The 16,195-nt window shown below is 38.7% G+C and overlaps 1 protein-coding gene across 1 annotated transcript in view; it reads left to right on the forward strand.

The window, feature by feature from the left end:
- The window catches only part of PTPRN2 (protein tyrosine phosphatase receptor type N2), a 663,537-nt gene that overhangs the window by 422,633 nt on the left and 224,709 nt on the right, over window positions 1-16,195 (forward strand). The window contains exon 12 of the mRNA XM_056337581.1: window positions 919-983. Coding sequence (XP_056193556.1) covers window positions 919-983 — 65 coding nt within the window. The remainder of the gene's footprint in view (window positions 1-918; window positions 984-16,195) is intronic.

Below are 16,195 nucleotides of genomic sequence, written 5' to 3' on the forward strand. Positions count from 1 at the left end.
ACAAGGCTTCATTTCTATTCACAAATAAATCAAGCCATCTGCCTGGGTTTTGGCCAAGAGTCCCACTGTCACAATTTGCATCTAGAAGGTTAAAGTCCTCCCATCCAAAACTGGATGACCTTACCTATACCCCTAGGTGGGAATAATCTCATCCTTGGACTGTCCCCAGAGCTGCGGTTGAGCATTGTTTTGTGAGAATGCTGCTAGGCAAAGGCCAAAATCTTGTGAAGACCATAGCAATGACTGAAAAATATGGGCACTGGTAAGATAGTGCTCAGCTTCATGCCCTGGGCATGTTTGGGTTTTCAAGTATAAGTGTAGTCTTAGTGATTACTACCTCTGTTTGTGTTTAGCTGATTTATGCTGGATTGCTTTTTTTTTTTTTTTTTTTTTTTTTTTAATGCTTTTACTGGTATAGAAGCTCATAAATAGGAAAAAAACTAAATTTCAAAAAAAGAAAACATTTTGAGTTGCATCCCAATGTTGTGAAATAAACTATTTATCTTACCTGCTAGATAAGGGTCTATTTATTGTGAAATGTCCTACACAGTGACAGTGCTGTGGTAATGGCAAGGTGCTGCCCTGCTCTTCACTGCAAGCAAAAGAGTGGGAAGTTTCCACTGAAGAGAATTTCCCAAACATATTGTATATAAGTTTGTGTGGTGCTGTGTATGCAAAGGAACTAGAATCAGTTTGGCTTTCTTTTTCACATAATAATGAACAATTAGTGGCATACCTGTCCATTTATAAAACTGACTAGCAGAGTTGCTATCAGTGAAAGATATTCCATAGGTGGCATAAGAAGGAACCCTCATGAATTTACTGATGGAGGAAAGCAGGTCAGTTACATCATAAATGCTGCAAAAACATGCATATTCCAGCTTTCCTGTAACTCTTTCAATCTCATTTTCCTTACAGCCATAAACAAAGAGAAGCTTGAAAAAACAACTGGACTGAAAATTCTGCAGACTGGTGTGGGGGAGGTAAGTGGCTTGGGGGCTTTTTACACTCTCAAAAACATTTTAATTGTTGGTTTTTTTCAAGAAATCCTGGAGCTCATGAACATTTGTGAGCTACCAGTCTGATAGTGCTAAGGGCCTTTTTATGATACAGTTGCATCTGTCAAAATACAATCTGCTGCACAAATAGAACTGTATCCCACAGAGAAAAAAATACCATCCTTATAAGAAAAGTGCAGCCGGCTTTAAGAAATGCGGGTTTTTGCTTTGTTGTATCACAGAAACAAAATCCCCAAAGATGTGCACAGCAACTGAAGTCATCGTATTATTCCCCTTGGTTTTGATGGAGTGCTATCTCGTCTAGATCAATGAAAGTTTAAATTTGGGGTAAAGAGTCTTCAGATGTTAGAGGGAATCTGACAGTGAATGACTTGCTTATTTTGGATGTAACTTGAAACATAAATAAAACATGTGTCTGTTATTATGGTGATATCACTAAGCAAAAACTCCACTAAGCAGTTCATCATTTATTAATAAAGATGATGCTATCTGCTAAGAACCTTGTATGAACTACAGTTGATTGCTAATTCTCGTGCTAATTTTGTGTACACAGTTATCTTTTTTCTCCTTTTCATTTAAGTAATTTTGATAGTGGTGAATGCTCACAGGGCTAGACAAATGCCTTTTTCTTGTGATTACATTATTCTCGGTGTTAAGAATAATGAATTACTAACTTAATATACTGAAAGAATTTACTTTTTTTCTTTTTTTACTGATTTTCATTTTCTATATTTCTAATTTTTATCAGTTCATGCCTAAGAACTTAACTTGCCAGGATTTCTGAGGTTCTTTGTGTAACTTTATTCACATTATTAAAGTGTAACTTTATTCACATTATTAAAAGACTTTGTCCTGAAGATTTACCAACACTGAGACCTGCTGAGATGCCCAGGGTCAAAGCTGTAAGAACTAGAATGTGGAAACACACATAGGTGAAACCATCAGAAAATGCAAACCAGCATCTCTCCTTGACTTGAGCTGATTTAACTAGTCGAGGTTCTTAAAGGTGCATAATTCAAGAGCTGGGAAGTGTATCATGGAGCGTGGCTGTGCACCTCAGGCTGTGTCCTGATTTCAAGCCAGATTGAAGCCTGTTTGTGCTGTCCACAAGCCCTGGCTTCTGCTAAGTGACAGGACGACCAGGACTGTGGCACAGACTGTGGAAGCCACAAGCAGTAAAAGTTTACCTAACAGGATTTCTCATGCTAATGAAATACCTCCATGTGTTTTGTCCAATTCCAGCCATTGAGTGAATTCCAGCTGGCTTCAAAGTCAGCTGGAAAGTGAAAGCCCACTTCACTTCATACACTTACTCTTAAATGAATTGTTGTCTCATATGTGGTCAATGGAGAAAGCAAGCATTTTGGAATACTTGAAATGCAAGAAGTTGTCACCTGCTAAATGCATTATTAATCCACATTGTAGTACTAGCGTTGTTGTAACGGTGGTATTCTAAGGATATACTGGAGACATAGCCTCGAGGACTTTAGCTTTTTTTAAGACCAGCTAATAGAACTGGAGAAAACGAACAAGTTTTTAGGTTAGCGATCTCCCTGATCTGGTTCTTGTGCTTGGTTTAGTAAGCAGAACTCATCTCCCATGCCTTTAGGCTATCATAGCTTTTTAAAAAACTGGTGATACTACTTGGATTAATAAAGACTTTGACAGAAGGTTGTGCTTTATACTCTGCCAAATATTTATTTTTAGAAGGCAAAATTTGAAAATCAATTAACTGAGGGGATTTTGGCCTAAAGATATTCCAGGTTACATCTGATAATTGGTGATCAGCAACGAAAGAACCAAGTGGTTTGGAGCATTAAGGTGATGGAAGAACATTTATCAGCTGCTTATATATTTTGTTGCATGTGGATTCTCCCAGCTGTGTACATTCCCCTTTCTAAGACTTATCAGATATGATTGTGTACATAATGAATACATTTCTGCAGTCTCACCTACATGAAAAATAATGGAGTGCTGTAACCAAGCTGTTTCTTTGTTGATGGGGTATCAGATTCAGGCTATGTCAGGTTAAATCTAACTCTGTTAATCCAGTTTTGCAGTTTGTTTTTTATTCACCCTGGTGTTTAACAGTGTTAAAACAATAGAAAGTACATATTTTAACATAATGAAGGAGCCTTTTGTTGAATAAGGATTTTTTTTTTTCTTCACAAGTAGGAATAGAATTATATGTAAAGGTAACTGTAAATCAAAGTCAAGATGCTCAAATCAGAAGTACTTAGAAAAAAAATCTTTTTTCAGAATGAGAAATGGCCTTTTTGTTTGAATAGTGGGTCAGATTCATGGCAAAGTTAATGGATATATAATCTTTACTTGCAGGACTGCAAAACAAAAAGGATTAATTTTGCATGGCAACGTTCTTATCTGAAATAGCTCAAGAGAAATATAGCTGAGATACTAGTGGCAAATGGAGCAGCTGTATAAACAAATGCAGGAATTGTTCTAAGCTCAGCAATAATTCCGGTGTTGCTCTGGACAGTAGAATCTGGTTTAGGTGTTGGTCTATGATGACAGGATTTGTGCCTCAGTAAGGAATGTGTAGACACCAATGACTACCCAGGCCTTGGGTGCAGTAGAAGGAAACTGCCTCTTTGTAAAGGTAAATGCTTCTCAGAGCTTCTCAATCTCTCACTTTCCATCTCAAGAAAAGCATTTCAAAACCAACAACAGATTATAAAATTCATACCAAATTTACTGAGCCATTCAGTGAAGTCCAGGGAGGGGTGATGAATTGCTTTTATGTCACTGCATAAACATGTGCTATGTAGTCATTAACAACACGGGTCTGGAGTCTACCACAGCTACAATACAATTCATCATCTTTATGTCATACAAAAGATTTCCGCAGCTTCAGTGAGTTTTCTGGGATAGAGCTGAGGTTAGCTGCATTGCATCAACATAGGAGAGGCTCTGCTTTAGCAGGATTAAAAATGAGTTCCTGAGCTGCAGTGTCAGAAGCTGCTCATGTGTCAGGATGTTGACTTAAATGTTCTATATGTTTCATGGGAAGGTTTGGATGATATAGTGCAAAGCGTTGTCTGGACTGTGGGTAAGCAGAGCTTCCTTCAGGTCATAGTGGAACAGACCCATACTGGGACTTCCACAGCACATCCACCTCAACATCCAACATTTGCTGACAGAGTATTCAATAGACTTGGACTGGAGCTCAATGTGCTGTGTATCGCTCTTAAAGTGCTAATTATTTTGGCACCTATCTGGTTTGAAAGAAGGCTGTTATACTAGAAAACCAGGAATAACTCCACTGTAGGGAAAACCACTGCCAACATTGAAATCCTAGGGATGTGTGCATTGCTGTAGTGCTGACTGCCTCTGGAATTATATTTCCTAAGATGTTTATCTTCTGTTTGGAGTTTTCCAGCACCTATAACATCTCTAAAACTCCATACAGTAGCCTTCCAAGATTTGAGTCATTGTCATGCATGATGTTTGCACCAGCTAAATTCATCATGAGCTCTTTCACACCTTCTTGGTTATTCAGATACAGTAAAGCTGGTGTCGTCTTTGAGGTATTTTCTTTTGATCTCCCACACATGAAATAAATCTCTGAAGTCCTAAGGTCATCTTTAGAAGTTCAAGAACCTCCTCTAGTTGAGCATATGTGAGTGTATGAACGTAAGTGTTATCTATGTGTATATTTGCATAATACCGTAAGAGGCATAGTACTGGTAAAAAACCTGAAGAGCTAAACAGCATTTAAGCAGGACCCATAACTCCATTTTCCTATCTTCCAATTTGACGTGGACCATTGCATTTTGCAGAAATACATCTTGAATTTGTTGCTTTGCGTGGCTAAGCACCCCTATGATATCTTTGGGACAGCGTTCGGTCTCACACGGAGCGAAAGCCTCCTTAGAGCAGCACAGCTCCACCTGACTCCCGCTGAGTTCAGGATTCAGCAGGGCTGGGATCCCCAGTCCCAGGCAAACACGATTCCAACTGGACTTGTATCCAGGAGCTGCTCTCCAGCCCAAGGGAGCTCGGTAAGCACCATGAACCACAGCCCCACACAGAGTTCACTGGGTAACCTGGAATTCCTTCCGCATCCTTTAGGAACATAACCACTTCTTCCTCATCACAGAAGACTTTTGAATTACTATAAAAGTGCAGCAGTTTTCTGTTCAATTCCATGCTGAGGTTGGCTGTAACTGGAGTTTGTCTGGTTCAAGTCCAGCTCCAGTTTAAGAAAATTTCAAATAATGGTTCAAATGCAGTTGCTGTGGCATGGAAAAATAACTGTTTATCCAGCTGTTGGCTGAAATTTGTTTTCCACACAATTTCAGAGTAACAGGTTAGGCTCTCCAGTGGCTCGAGAAAGTGTAATGATTCAAATCAGGTTTTGGAGGCTAAGAGTCTGTGAATAATAAATGTTCTGAATCAAAGCCTGAAACAAGCTGAGGCAATGGCACTGTTTCTGTCTTGAACTGTTAAAACAGTACCCACTCCAGAAAACATTATTTTAAATTAAGTCTTTCAATTTCCCAGTAGGGCTGCATAAAACAGAATCATCATTGGAATTGTAACTTTGTTTGTAAAATTTGAATCATAGTTCTCATATAGCAGACATAAGAATTAGAATAGTTTTCTAAACCAAATGGAGATAACCCAAAATATATGCAAAATGAACACTGCCATACCTCTAGATGTTCTAAAATAGAGTAGTGATATTTTGACATGCTTCAGGTTGTTCTCATTTATAGATATCTTGATAGTTGTAGAATTACATTGATGTTGCATAAAGTGATGTTACTACAATAAAGAAGTCTGCATTTAAAAACTCTAGAGAAGCTAGAGGACATGATAAGAGTTTCCAGGGTTGTGCAAGCATCTTTGAGGCAGGAGTTGGATTTCTAACTTATCTGCCTTAATGTTGCCAAATTTTGTCATTAATGTCTGTGTATCCACATTTTACCCAGTATGACATTGGAAATCCATAAAAAATGGGAGTGAGTGCAGAACTTGACAAATCATTTGCAGTTCCTGTAGAATAAGGTGTCAGCTTTTTTCTGATCTCTGACTACTAGGTAGAATGCTGAGGGTTGGATTTTGGCTTGTAAAGACCAAACTAACTCCAGCTGCCTTTCTTACAGTGACATCTGGGCACTCAGCAAACACTCCTGATCTGGAGCACCCATCATGCCCAGAGGTAAACTGGGATGGGAAGGGATGCTGTACCCAAGGTCAGTTAGGGTAGCTCTGGTACTGACCGCAGTGTAGGAATAGCAGCAGTGCATGCATAAATATTCCAGTTTTAGCCCGTCACAGCTAAGTTTTTCAACTTTTGTTGAAACCCACCCTCCTCTTGGCAGAACTAATTGGGCTGAAGCTCAACACAGGTGCATATGAGGGAATACACCTCTGCATTACAGTGTAAGCACTCCTGCACCAGGGCACACCAGGGAGGGCTTTTTCCATGAGTCTGCTTTCAGTATTTTTTCCTACAAAACCCATGGCTTTGAGATCAACAAATTAATTTTTTCCTGTAACGTGAGATGTGGGATTGGAGATCCTGCAGACAGCCCTTGCTGCTGGCTCTCGCTGATCACTGTGGCTGTGTTGATTAGCAGTTAACAGAGATTTCCAGGAGGACAGTGTTCTGGAGCAGCACACATTGCTATGGGCAAGGCATGCATCAGGTCACAGAGGGGGTCTTTGCTTTAAGGCATGTAACTTGAAGGCTATATATATATAAAGAAGAAAACATGAAATGAAACACTTTAAGGAGTACAATCCTAGAAATATTCTTGGTGAAGGCACAATGAGGAAGATTCACCTTATCCCACACACACAAATTGCAGCATCTAAAGCTGTGTAACCCTTAAAAATTCATAGACTATATTTTACATAGAATGTTACTACTGATATACTACTTTTATGGAGTTTTACTGACAGTGAATAATATCTGACTATTACAGTTCTGTGAGTATACTTGTATAGTAAAGTGATGCTAATCAGAAGTTAGTCATACAGTAACGTTTAGAAGTAATGCTTCACAAGCCTTAAGGAATAAAACTAAACAGAACATTAAATTTCTCCAAAGAGAATGATGGAGCTCTATGGCTCATTTATTTAAGATCTTGTATGTTTTTGCAAAATGCATTTTAGTCAGTATTTAGAGATAATGGTAATGCTATTTATTAACTATTCATTATGGTACACAGCCCACTAAAGGGCTGCTTTTCAAATAAATTGCATCCAGAGTGTTAATAAACAGCAAAATAAAAACAAAAAATATGCAGCATGAATATGTATATAATTTTACCACATTATTTTGTCATATACCTTCTGTGACTGCATGTCATATACGGAACATACTAAAACAACATAAATCATGGCCCCAATTCTGCAAACATTTAGAATATGCTTTATCTTTAAGTATATAGTTAGACTTTCCTTTTAAGCTACTGCTAAGTTTAAAGAGATGCCTGGATGCTACTGAGACTGTCTTCTGTCACATATCACACTGTCTCTGGTTGTGGAGGGGCAAAGTTCCAATGTTTATCCCCTGTATTTGATTTGAATACTGCATAGCAGAGGTATTTTGACATCTGAATGACAGGTCACAGCTTCAGTTTGGAAATCAGGTGTCAGTAGTAATTTCTTTCCTTGTGCTCTGATTGTGACAACGCCCTCCACCTTCTTTACAAATTTTTAAAGATCACGACAAGGAAATGAGGAGATTATAATGTTAAGAAAAATACAACAAACCTGATTTTCAGAGACAACTATCAGTCTATATTGATTTATGTTTTCCTCCTGAAACAGTATAAAAAGCACAAGTATTCAAGTGTCATGTTGTTTCATGAATTCCTTTACAGTAGCACTGTGTGATTTAAAGGAGCAGAAGTGCCAAGTGATGTGGCAGTTGTCATGGCAACTAAAGCAATTCAATTTTTATTCAGAATCATGTAAAATGAAACAAGATACGGTTTGCCTTGTGGCTTCAGGAACTTATGCATCCTACCAGTGTTGTTCCTTTTTGTCTTTGTTAACGTTGTTCTGTTAAAAAAGTAGCATATGATTGTTTTAAGGTTTTGTCTTGGTTTTAGGCCGTGTCATACCATTGTTTTTAAAGCAGTTTCCCTTACAAACCATCATGGATATGTAGAGAAAGGAGATTTAGATAGTAGTACTGACTACATAAAGCAAACTGCAGGGTAATTCTGCTTAAAAATCAGTTATCATCTACCCTGTGATTTGGCATCCTGCATTTGTTATATATATAAAGAAGGCATGTAGGATCTTTACATAGGAGAACATGATTGTTTGTACTAGTTATCTCACTGATTCATGAAATTCAGCATCCTCCCTCTACCCGCAGCCAGTTCATTATGACTCAAAGGAAAACAAAATTGTTAGTGGTGTAATGGGTTGGCTGGGTAAACTGTGGATTAAGATTAAATTCTCTTTAACCATCTGAAGTTTGAGTGATAGAACTGGTCAGAAATTGTGACAAGGGAGATTCTTCCACCTCCAGAGGCAAGAGCTTGATCCTGGCAGGAACACAGGGATTTCAAGCTATTTAACTATTTACATAGTTATCTACACAGATTTAACTGTTGGAGAAGAGGAGGAGGTAGCAGATCCCGTCCCCTCAGCCCTCTCTCTAGCAGTCCCTGGGAAGCAAATGCTCCTCTCCAGTTCAACATGGTAAGCCATGTGCCAGGACCTCTGCTCTCGTTCTGTAGGCATTAGGAGGGTAAGTGTCTTGAACTAAGATTCAAGCTGTGAGACATCCAACCTTTGTGTATAAATCCCTGGCATCAGGGGCCTTATATCTATGTCAGCCTTAGCAAAATAAACAAGAACAGGGCACAGAGCCTGTCATGGTCCTACATTCATCTGTACTTGTAATTGTTGGCATGGTCACTCACATCGCGTCCTGTGCCAGCTTGTACTCTAGGCTGTTTTGCTTCTAAATCTAAGCAAGATCTGGGCCAGGGACCGTTCCCAGCAGGCAGTTCCAGAGTGGTCTGCCTTGTAGCACAGGTGTTTAAGGCATGTGTTTCCCTAAGAATTAAAGCTTCAGCTGCAGCTAGTGACTTTTTTTTTCCTATCTACTTACAAGAATTGCTGTGCCATTTATTGCAGGTTTTTTAGAACTAGGCTGCAAAACTTTAGATCAGATGTGCTTTCTGGGAAGGCTGAAGGTTTGGTAGCGCATTCTCCTTTGTCCTGCCCAGAACAGTTTTGCACCTGTACATCACTGAGTTTCCATCCTTAGAGGCAACATTGCTATAGTGCTGCTGCCCGTCCATCACTTCAGCATCCTTCAGAATGCAAGGCTTTATGTGCTGTACACATGACATCATTTCTTAGTCAGAATATTTTTAACAAGGTTCCAAATTCAACCATGAGAATTCCTATTAAATTAGTTTTGTTGCAGCTGGTTTGTTACTTATTTCCATGAATCAGCAATATTTATCCTAATGAGATAGTTTTGATGTTTGGTTAGGTAGATGTTTGAGTTGCTTTGACTAAGCATAGTTTTAGGATTATTTGCACTTTGACTGGTATGAAAGGGAGATGTTGGGGCATTTTTTAGTAGAATTGCAAACCTACTTAACTCAAAGCTTCTGTTGAAACAGCAATGTAATGGTGGCTCATGAATGCCACCCATAGGTCTCTATTTTCACTTTGGTACATATAGGTATCTCTGATTTGCATTGCTGGGAATTAGGCATGAGCATTGAGGAGATAACTGATCCATTATATCTGTATACTGCAGCTCCAGCAAAATACCCATTTCAGTGAAGAATTATATGTGTCTATGTACTGCGTGCCAAGACCTGGATAGGGTGTGAGCACAGCACTTTGGCATGCATGAAAACAGCTCCTGGGTCAGTATGACTGCTTTTACTGTTACTGATAGATTTATGATAGAGGATTTTTTCAATGTGATCTGATTATATCAAGTGTTTGAATATCAGAACCTGTGACAAGGAAAAGGGACATGATTCTGTGCCACAGAAGAATGACAGTCCATTCATGCCCAAAGACCACTGGGGCTGACAGCAGCTCACTGTGCACCTTGCTCTTGCAAAGGGATGCCATTTTGCAAACTGTTTCTCTCTCTGGATCTTTACCTTTAGCAGGTAGAGTAACGACTTCATTTTACAAACATCAGTGCCATTTTTATGGTATGGTTTTCACTGGATTTTTAAACTGTTAATTTACAGATCTTTACTAAGTGAATGCAAACAAATTCTATTCCTCAAAGCTCTGCTAATGCACAATGTTCGAATTTTAATTTCCAGTCCATCTTAGATTACGGTGATGGAAAACAATATTTAATCCCTCGTTAACACATGAATAAGCGGAAACTGTCATTTCCCATCAAACAATAACGGGATTATCTCAAGAACTGTCAGTTTATGTGAAAACATTATGTTGCCCAAATTTTCATAAAAATTAGCAGTGGGTAATATTCAAGATCAGAGCAATGGAAAGAGGGAAATCTGCATTCATGGTAATAAATATTCATAGTTGTCTGCTCAGGAGATGAAAATCTAATCAAGGGGCTATTGATGCACTGGCTTTTTTTTTTTTTAAACCAAGATGTTTCATCTAAATTGGGTTTGATATGGAAATTAGTCTCACTCCAAGTCCTCCAGGCCATGAGGATGCTGGGATAACACTGGACGTGTCCAGTACATCAGATGTTGCTTCTGGCATCTGCCTCTACAGACAACAAACACAATAAAATAAAATAAAAAATTGACAACATCTCAAGGGTCAAGCTCCCAGTGGCTTAGGCTGTTATGGGGTTTTTTTTCCCCCATAAACATTTTAATTTTATCCCAGTTAAATCCCCAGTACTCCAGGGTTAAAACTGTAGGCATTTTTTGCTTTTGTTGACAATTACCATAAATCAGAAGACACTCTGCATGAAGCTTAATGAAATATGTATGATCTAAAAATGGGAAGAAGATAAGTGCACTATGTTGCTTTAGGGTTTTGCATGTGTATCTATGTATCTGTGTGTGCATATGCACAACCTGAAGAGGTAACTTCTATTTTGTGTACTGTGCACTGAATGGAAGAGTCAGGCAGTTGCCAACTGCAGGTATCATGTGAATAAAATGTACCTTAGTTTATCCAAATGTGAGAGTAGTACGTTTTCTATATCAGTTAATATGTTCAATATACTTGTCTGTTAAAATAGTCAGTTAAAAATATTTCTTAATAACTTTTTTTCTACACTAGTACAAAAATCTGGTTAGTCCTAAAAGAAGTGTTTGCCTTGAAATACTTTTCTTTTAATTATTATTACTGAAGCCAGTAGTTGTACGTAATCTTGTGTCCTTCCTTGTACTTCTTGGGGGGTTTATGACCTTTTTTAAAAAGTAAATATATCATTAAGGTTCTGATTTTACAAGTAACTGCATGTATATATATATAAAAGTATATATGAGCACATCCTTTTTTGGAAGGGTATTGTGTTTTCTGAGATCCACCTACAAGAGTTGTGAGTGCTGCTGGACACTAGACGGTTTCATCTAGCTGCTGATAGCTGTGCACACACAAGCAATGTGACTTAGTCCTTTTAAAACGCAAAATACCATCAGTGAGTTTATTTAATACTTGGGGAAACTGTCATACAAAAGGTATCTTTTTTAGATTTAGAATGGGACAAAAATCATATCAGCAGCATTCAGCTATATTGCCTGTAGCAGGAGAGAGCAGAGAGGAAAGATAAGCAGCAACTGCTCCGAAAGAAAGGATATTCTCACTGACCAAGAAAAAAGACTAGCTAGAATACAAATATTGCTTGTTGAGGAGGTTGCATCCTTGCGTTATCAAATCTATACCAAATAGAAATATGGAGATATGGCTTGTACTATTTCAGAACTCCAGTAATTTGTGCAATAAATCATTGAGAGGCAAGTATAAGCAGCCTGCAGAGTGTGGTGTGCATGTACTGGCAGACCTGATATCTTTTACTGTACAATCTGTGCTGGCATCTTTGTCCAAAATGTTTTTCAGAGACTTTATCTTCCTAATCAACTCCTTTGCCAAGCTTAAAGAAAAAGAAAAGAAATGCATGTAGCATATATAGCAGATGGGTGTTCAGCAGCGTACAGGTGTCTGGCACACAGGTGCCAGATAATGTAAGGTAGTTAGAAATTTTCTGGGAAACCCCATTATTCCTGTTGCCTGTTCTAGTGCTACCTGCACTACCAAGATGTACACCTGAGAGTATGAATGGCCCCTCTTAACTGTTACCCATATGACCAGGGTGTTCCTTAGAACCAGAGCTGCCTTTTTTCTTTTTGCTTTTTCCCAGAACACTAAATTGACCCTGTGAAGTTCATCACGTTCTACAGCAGAACAGCAGCAGTCTGCGCTGAGGTTAACCAGCACTACTTAATCCAAGTTCTTCTTCATTCACTCACCTTCTTACACATTTTGCTATTAATTTTAACATAAATAATGACTGTTTCATCCTGGAGAGAATTGGGAATTCTTCATATATAACAAGTAACTTTAGCTACAATAGATGAATATTTAGGAAAAAAAGATAAAATCTGTTACAGTAGCTTCCACTGAAATGCTGATTCGAGTTTGTCTTAAGAGGAGAGATGATGATGATGATCTGTTGATTAGAGAAGCATTAATCCATAAGACATCTCAAGATAGTATCTGGAAATAAGCAGTGCATTGCTACTTGTAAGCAATATATCCAATACAGTGTGAGTACTCACACCACTAACCTCTGCAACCTGTTTTAGCTGTTTACGGTACTTTGTATTATATAATGTCCTTGAGCTCTTGCCACAGGTCAGGAAGAGGCTTCAGGTGTTTCATGGCCCTCAGCTGTGGTCCTGGGTCCCATTTCCAATCAACTTCTGCTGCTGCTGGGAGCTTCTGCTTCACACTGCTGAAGTATTACAGGCAGCTTCAGAACACACACTCTGAGTTTCCACCAAAAGTGCCCTGTATACACCTACTAATGTTCAGCAGGATACGGCTCTGTGTGCTGCAGAGCTTTTTGATATTGCGGAGCATCGCTGGTTTCCCGTTTGGATGAAATCCTACTTTTTCATGATAGAAGCCCAAGAGAGACCCAGAACAGAATGGAGGTGTAGGTCCTTATGCAGAAGGAGGAATACCCTGGTTTTCTGCACTGCTTTTCTATGTGGGCTAAACCTCATCAACTACACAGGGTAGTAGCCTCCTGGAATTGTTTCACTTTTTGTAAATATTTTAATATTCCAGTAAGTTTATGAACCTGGGATGGATAGGAATTGTTCAACACAGCTCCTTGTTCATACAAAGATCCTTGTTCTGAGTCAAGCAGGTGAAGTTTCCCATAGGAGTGCTCTGATACTAAACTGTAGATGGTGGTAAAGCTTTCTGTCATCTGAACTTTAACCAAAAATCATGTCTTTTTCAGGAAAAAAAAAAACTATTTAAAGTTTCCTGAAAACTTGTGTGGATCTATGAAAAAAAAAAATCATTCTGCAGGAAATTGATATTTCTTTGCATAAATCATTTGATTGAAAAAAGGCTGAGTAGTTTTGATTAACAGGGGCATTACAGTAATGCTTTCAAGACAGGATTGGGATCTCACTGGGTGCCTGCCCACACTAGACTGATAGGAAAACTGCCTTTGAGTGATTACAGATAATCACTCAAAAAGACAAGATTAGAAAAGAAAAGCAATAAAAATTATCATTTTTCTTATTTTACAAATAAGGATCTGAGTTACGGAGATATTGAATGAAATTGTCCAAATTTGAAAGGAAGCTTGTGAGAAATTTGGGACCAGACCCAAAGCCCAACGTAGTGCTTGAACCAGCCGCTCACCTTTCCTGTCCATTAGTATGCAATTCCAGGAGCATCAGGGTGAAAGCTTATCTTCAGACTTGACTTAACAAAATATTTTAATAATCCTGGCTATGAAATGCTCAGAGCTGATCTTGGATTTTACAATAAGAGACAAAGTGGTTGTGATACAGTATGATATGTAAATTATATGCAAAGTATATTGGCATGCAAATTTGAATGCTAAAAGGAAAATCATTCCTTTCTAAACCAGAGAAGAGAGTTCTTCACCCATAGAAGCCAGAATCTGCCACTAATTTTTTTTTAAACAAATTGACAGTATTTCATTACATTTTAAAACATATTTGTCTTGTCATGCAAAATAATTTTGTCTCTTTTCTAAACAAGCTCAGTTTCTTTACTTTGCTGATACCAAGTAGGCAAAAATGCTAAAAGTCTGTCAAATAACTAAGCTCTTATGAAAATGCCATAACATATTAAAAAAAAAAATTAATTATCAATGTGTGAAATTTTGAATTGTCATTTTAAGACTTTGGTCTTTTGATTTCAACAGTCAAAGCTTAGAGTAAGTCCAGGTGTTGTCTGTGACCCTGTTGGTCAGTAACATCCACAGTGGCTAATACCATATTGTTATTGCTGGTTTGTATCCATTAGACAAAGAAACTTTGCTCCATCTATGCCATGGTGAACTTTGGAAACACTAATGGGCAGATACAGAGTATTTCAGGAATAGGTAATATTCATAGGGCATGGCAGGATACACCTTGTTGTCTCCCTGGCACACAAGTAACACAATGGTGCTATTAAGCACTTTTTGTTAGCTGTGACAAGAGAAAGCAGAGCAATAGCAGCTGTGTCTGCTGACTTTTCTCTGTTTTATCTTTTTCATTTTGAGCTTGAGTTTTGTGCCAGACTAATAGCCGATGGCAATGGGCTGGGGAAATGAAACTTTCACTAAGATTAGGGAATGTGCAGAAAACAATGTGTGAAATCCTGATTTGACAAGGATGAACAGACTGGTGAGGGCACAGAGACATTTTGTGAAGTGAAACCATATATGTACCCAACGTGTCTAGAAAAAAACCTGTAACAACTGAGATGGCAAGAGATCCCACCCAGGAGACAATAGAATGACATCCTCATTATACCAGTCAAGGAATAAAGAAGGTGCGGAGTTTATTTTGCCCTTTTCAATTACTGGCAGCTTATATTATTTTAGGGTAGTGGAGCAATGTGTGTGTTGTTGTGCTCTGGGGTGAGTATCCTTGTGAGACTGTAAGTTCAACAGTTGTCATGCAATTTGGAGTTGCAGGCTGGCAATTTTCGTAATTGAATCTCAGGAAATAAACAAAATATGGCAACTTGATACATTTCAAGCAATTAAATTTCTACTGAAATTTTTCCTTCATCCTGGGGACTCCCAAATTTGCTCAGCCAAATTCTTTCTCTGATTAGGAATGCAAATAATCTCCAAGAAGGTGGCAGTCATCTTTATTATATACAGTGGCACAACAATATATTGTATTGGCATCTGCCCTTAATTTAAAACATGGTCTTATAAACCTGCCAGCAGCCCACAAGTCAGGAGAGCAGACTTTGAAAAGGTGTGTCAGCTGTGGCTTTTCTGGCTCAGGAGAGGTGGAACCACGGAATTCCTCTGTTGTAAAATTACTTATTTGCAGGATATGAATTCAGTACTCCTACCCAGCCCATTCAGGCTGTAAAGCTGAATGAGGAGCAAGGTCTCCTCCTTGCTGCGTGCCCACAAATACCTTTACTATTAATTACCACAATGTAGCAGGTACAGGGAACCACCAGTCTGGATCCCCTCATGCTAAATACCTGAACAGATTAGCAAATACTCGGAGATTTGCTGGGTCATTTTCCTAAGATGAGTGATATGTGCAAGTTACTTCCTTGGTGCAGTCCTCTTCATTTATAGAAATTGTACACCAGCTCTCTTTCGTGGGACACTGGAGGAGCAGCTATTTGCAGGCATGCAGTGTCCAGGCTCCCAGTTCACAAGACTGGCTCTGGCTTTTCCCAGAGCTTTGGTTGACTGGCTTATGGTTCCCAAGACTTCCCTGCACCCTTACCTGCTCCACTGAGATGTAAGCCCACTGATTAGAAAAGTCTATTAGCAACTAACATCATCCACCCCTAACTTAGTTGTACAGGCACTTAACTGAATCATCTGTGATAGGAGTGCAGTCAGCTGAGCTTTATAATCAGCAGAGTCCAGCTATGATTGGAATTGCCTTTTATTTCCCACCACTGATTACAGGGAAAGCCAAAGGCTAGGGCTGCATAGTTAAATGGAATTCAGTTTAAAAGCTGAGATTGAATGGGTT

Source organism: Falco biarmicus, chromosome 4 (genome assembly GCF_023638135.1).
Source record: "Falco biarmicus isolate bFalBia1 chromosome 4, bFalBia1.pri, whole genome shotgun sequence".
Lineage (NCBI taxonomy): Eukaryota > Metazoa > Chordata > Aves > Falconiformes > Falconidae > Falco > Falco biarmicus.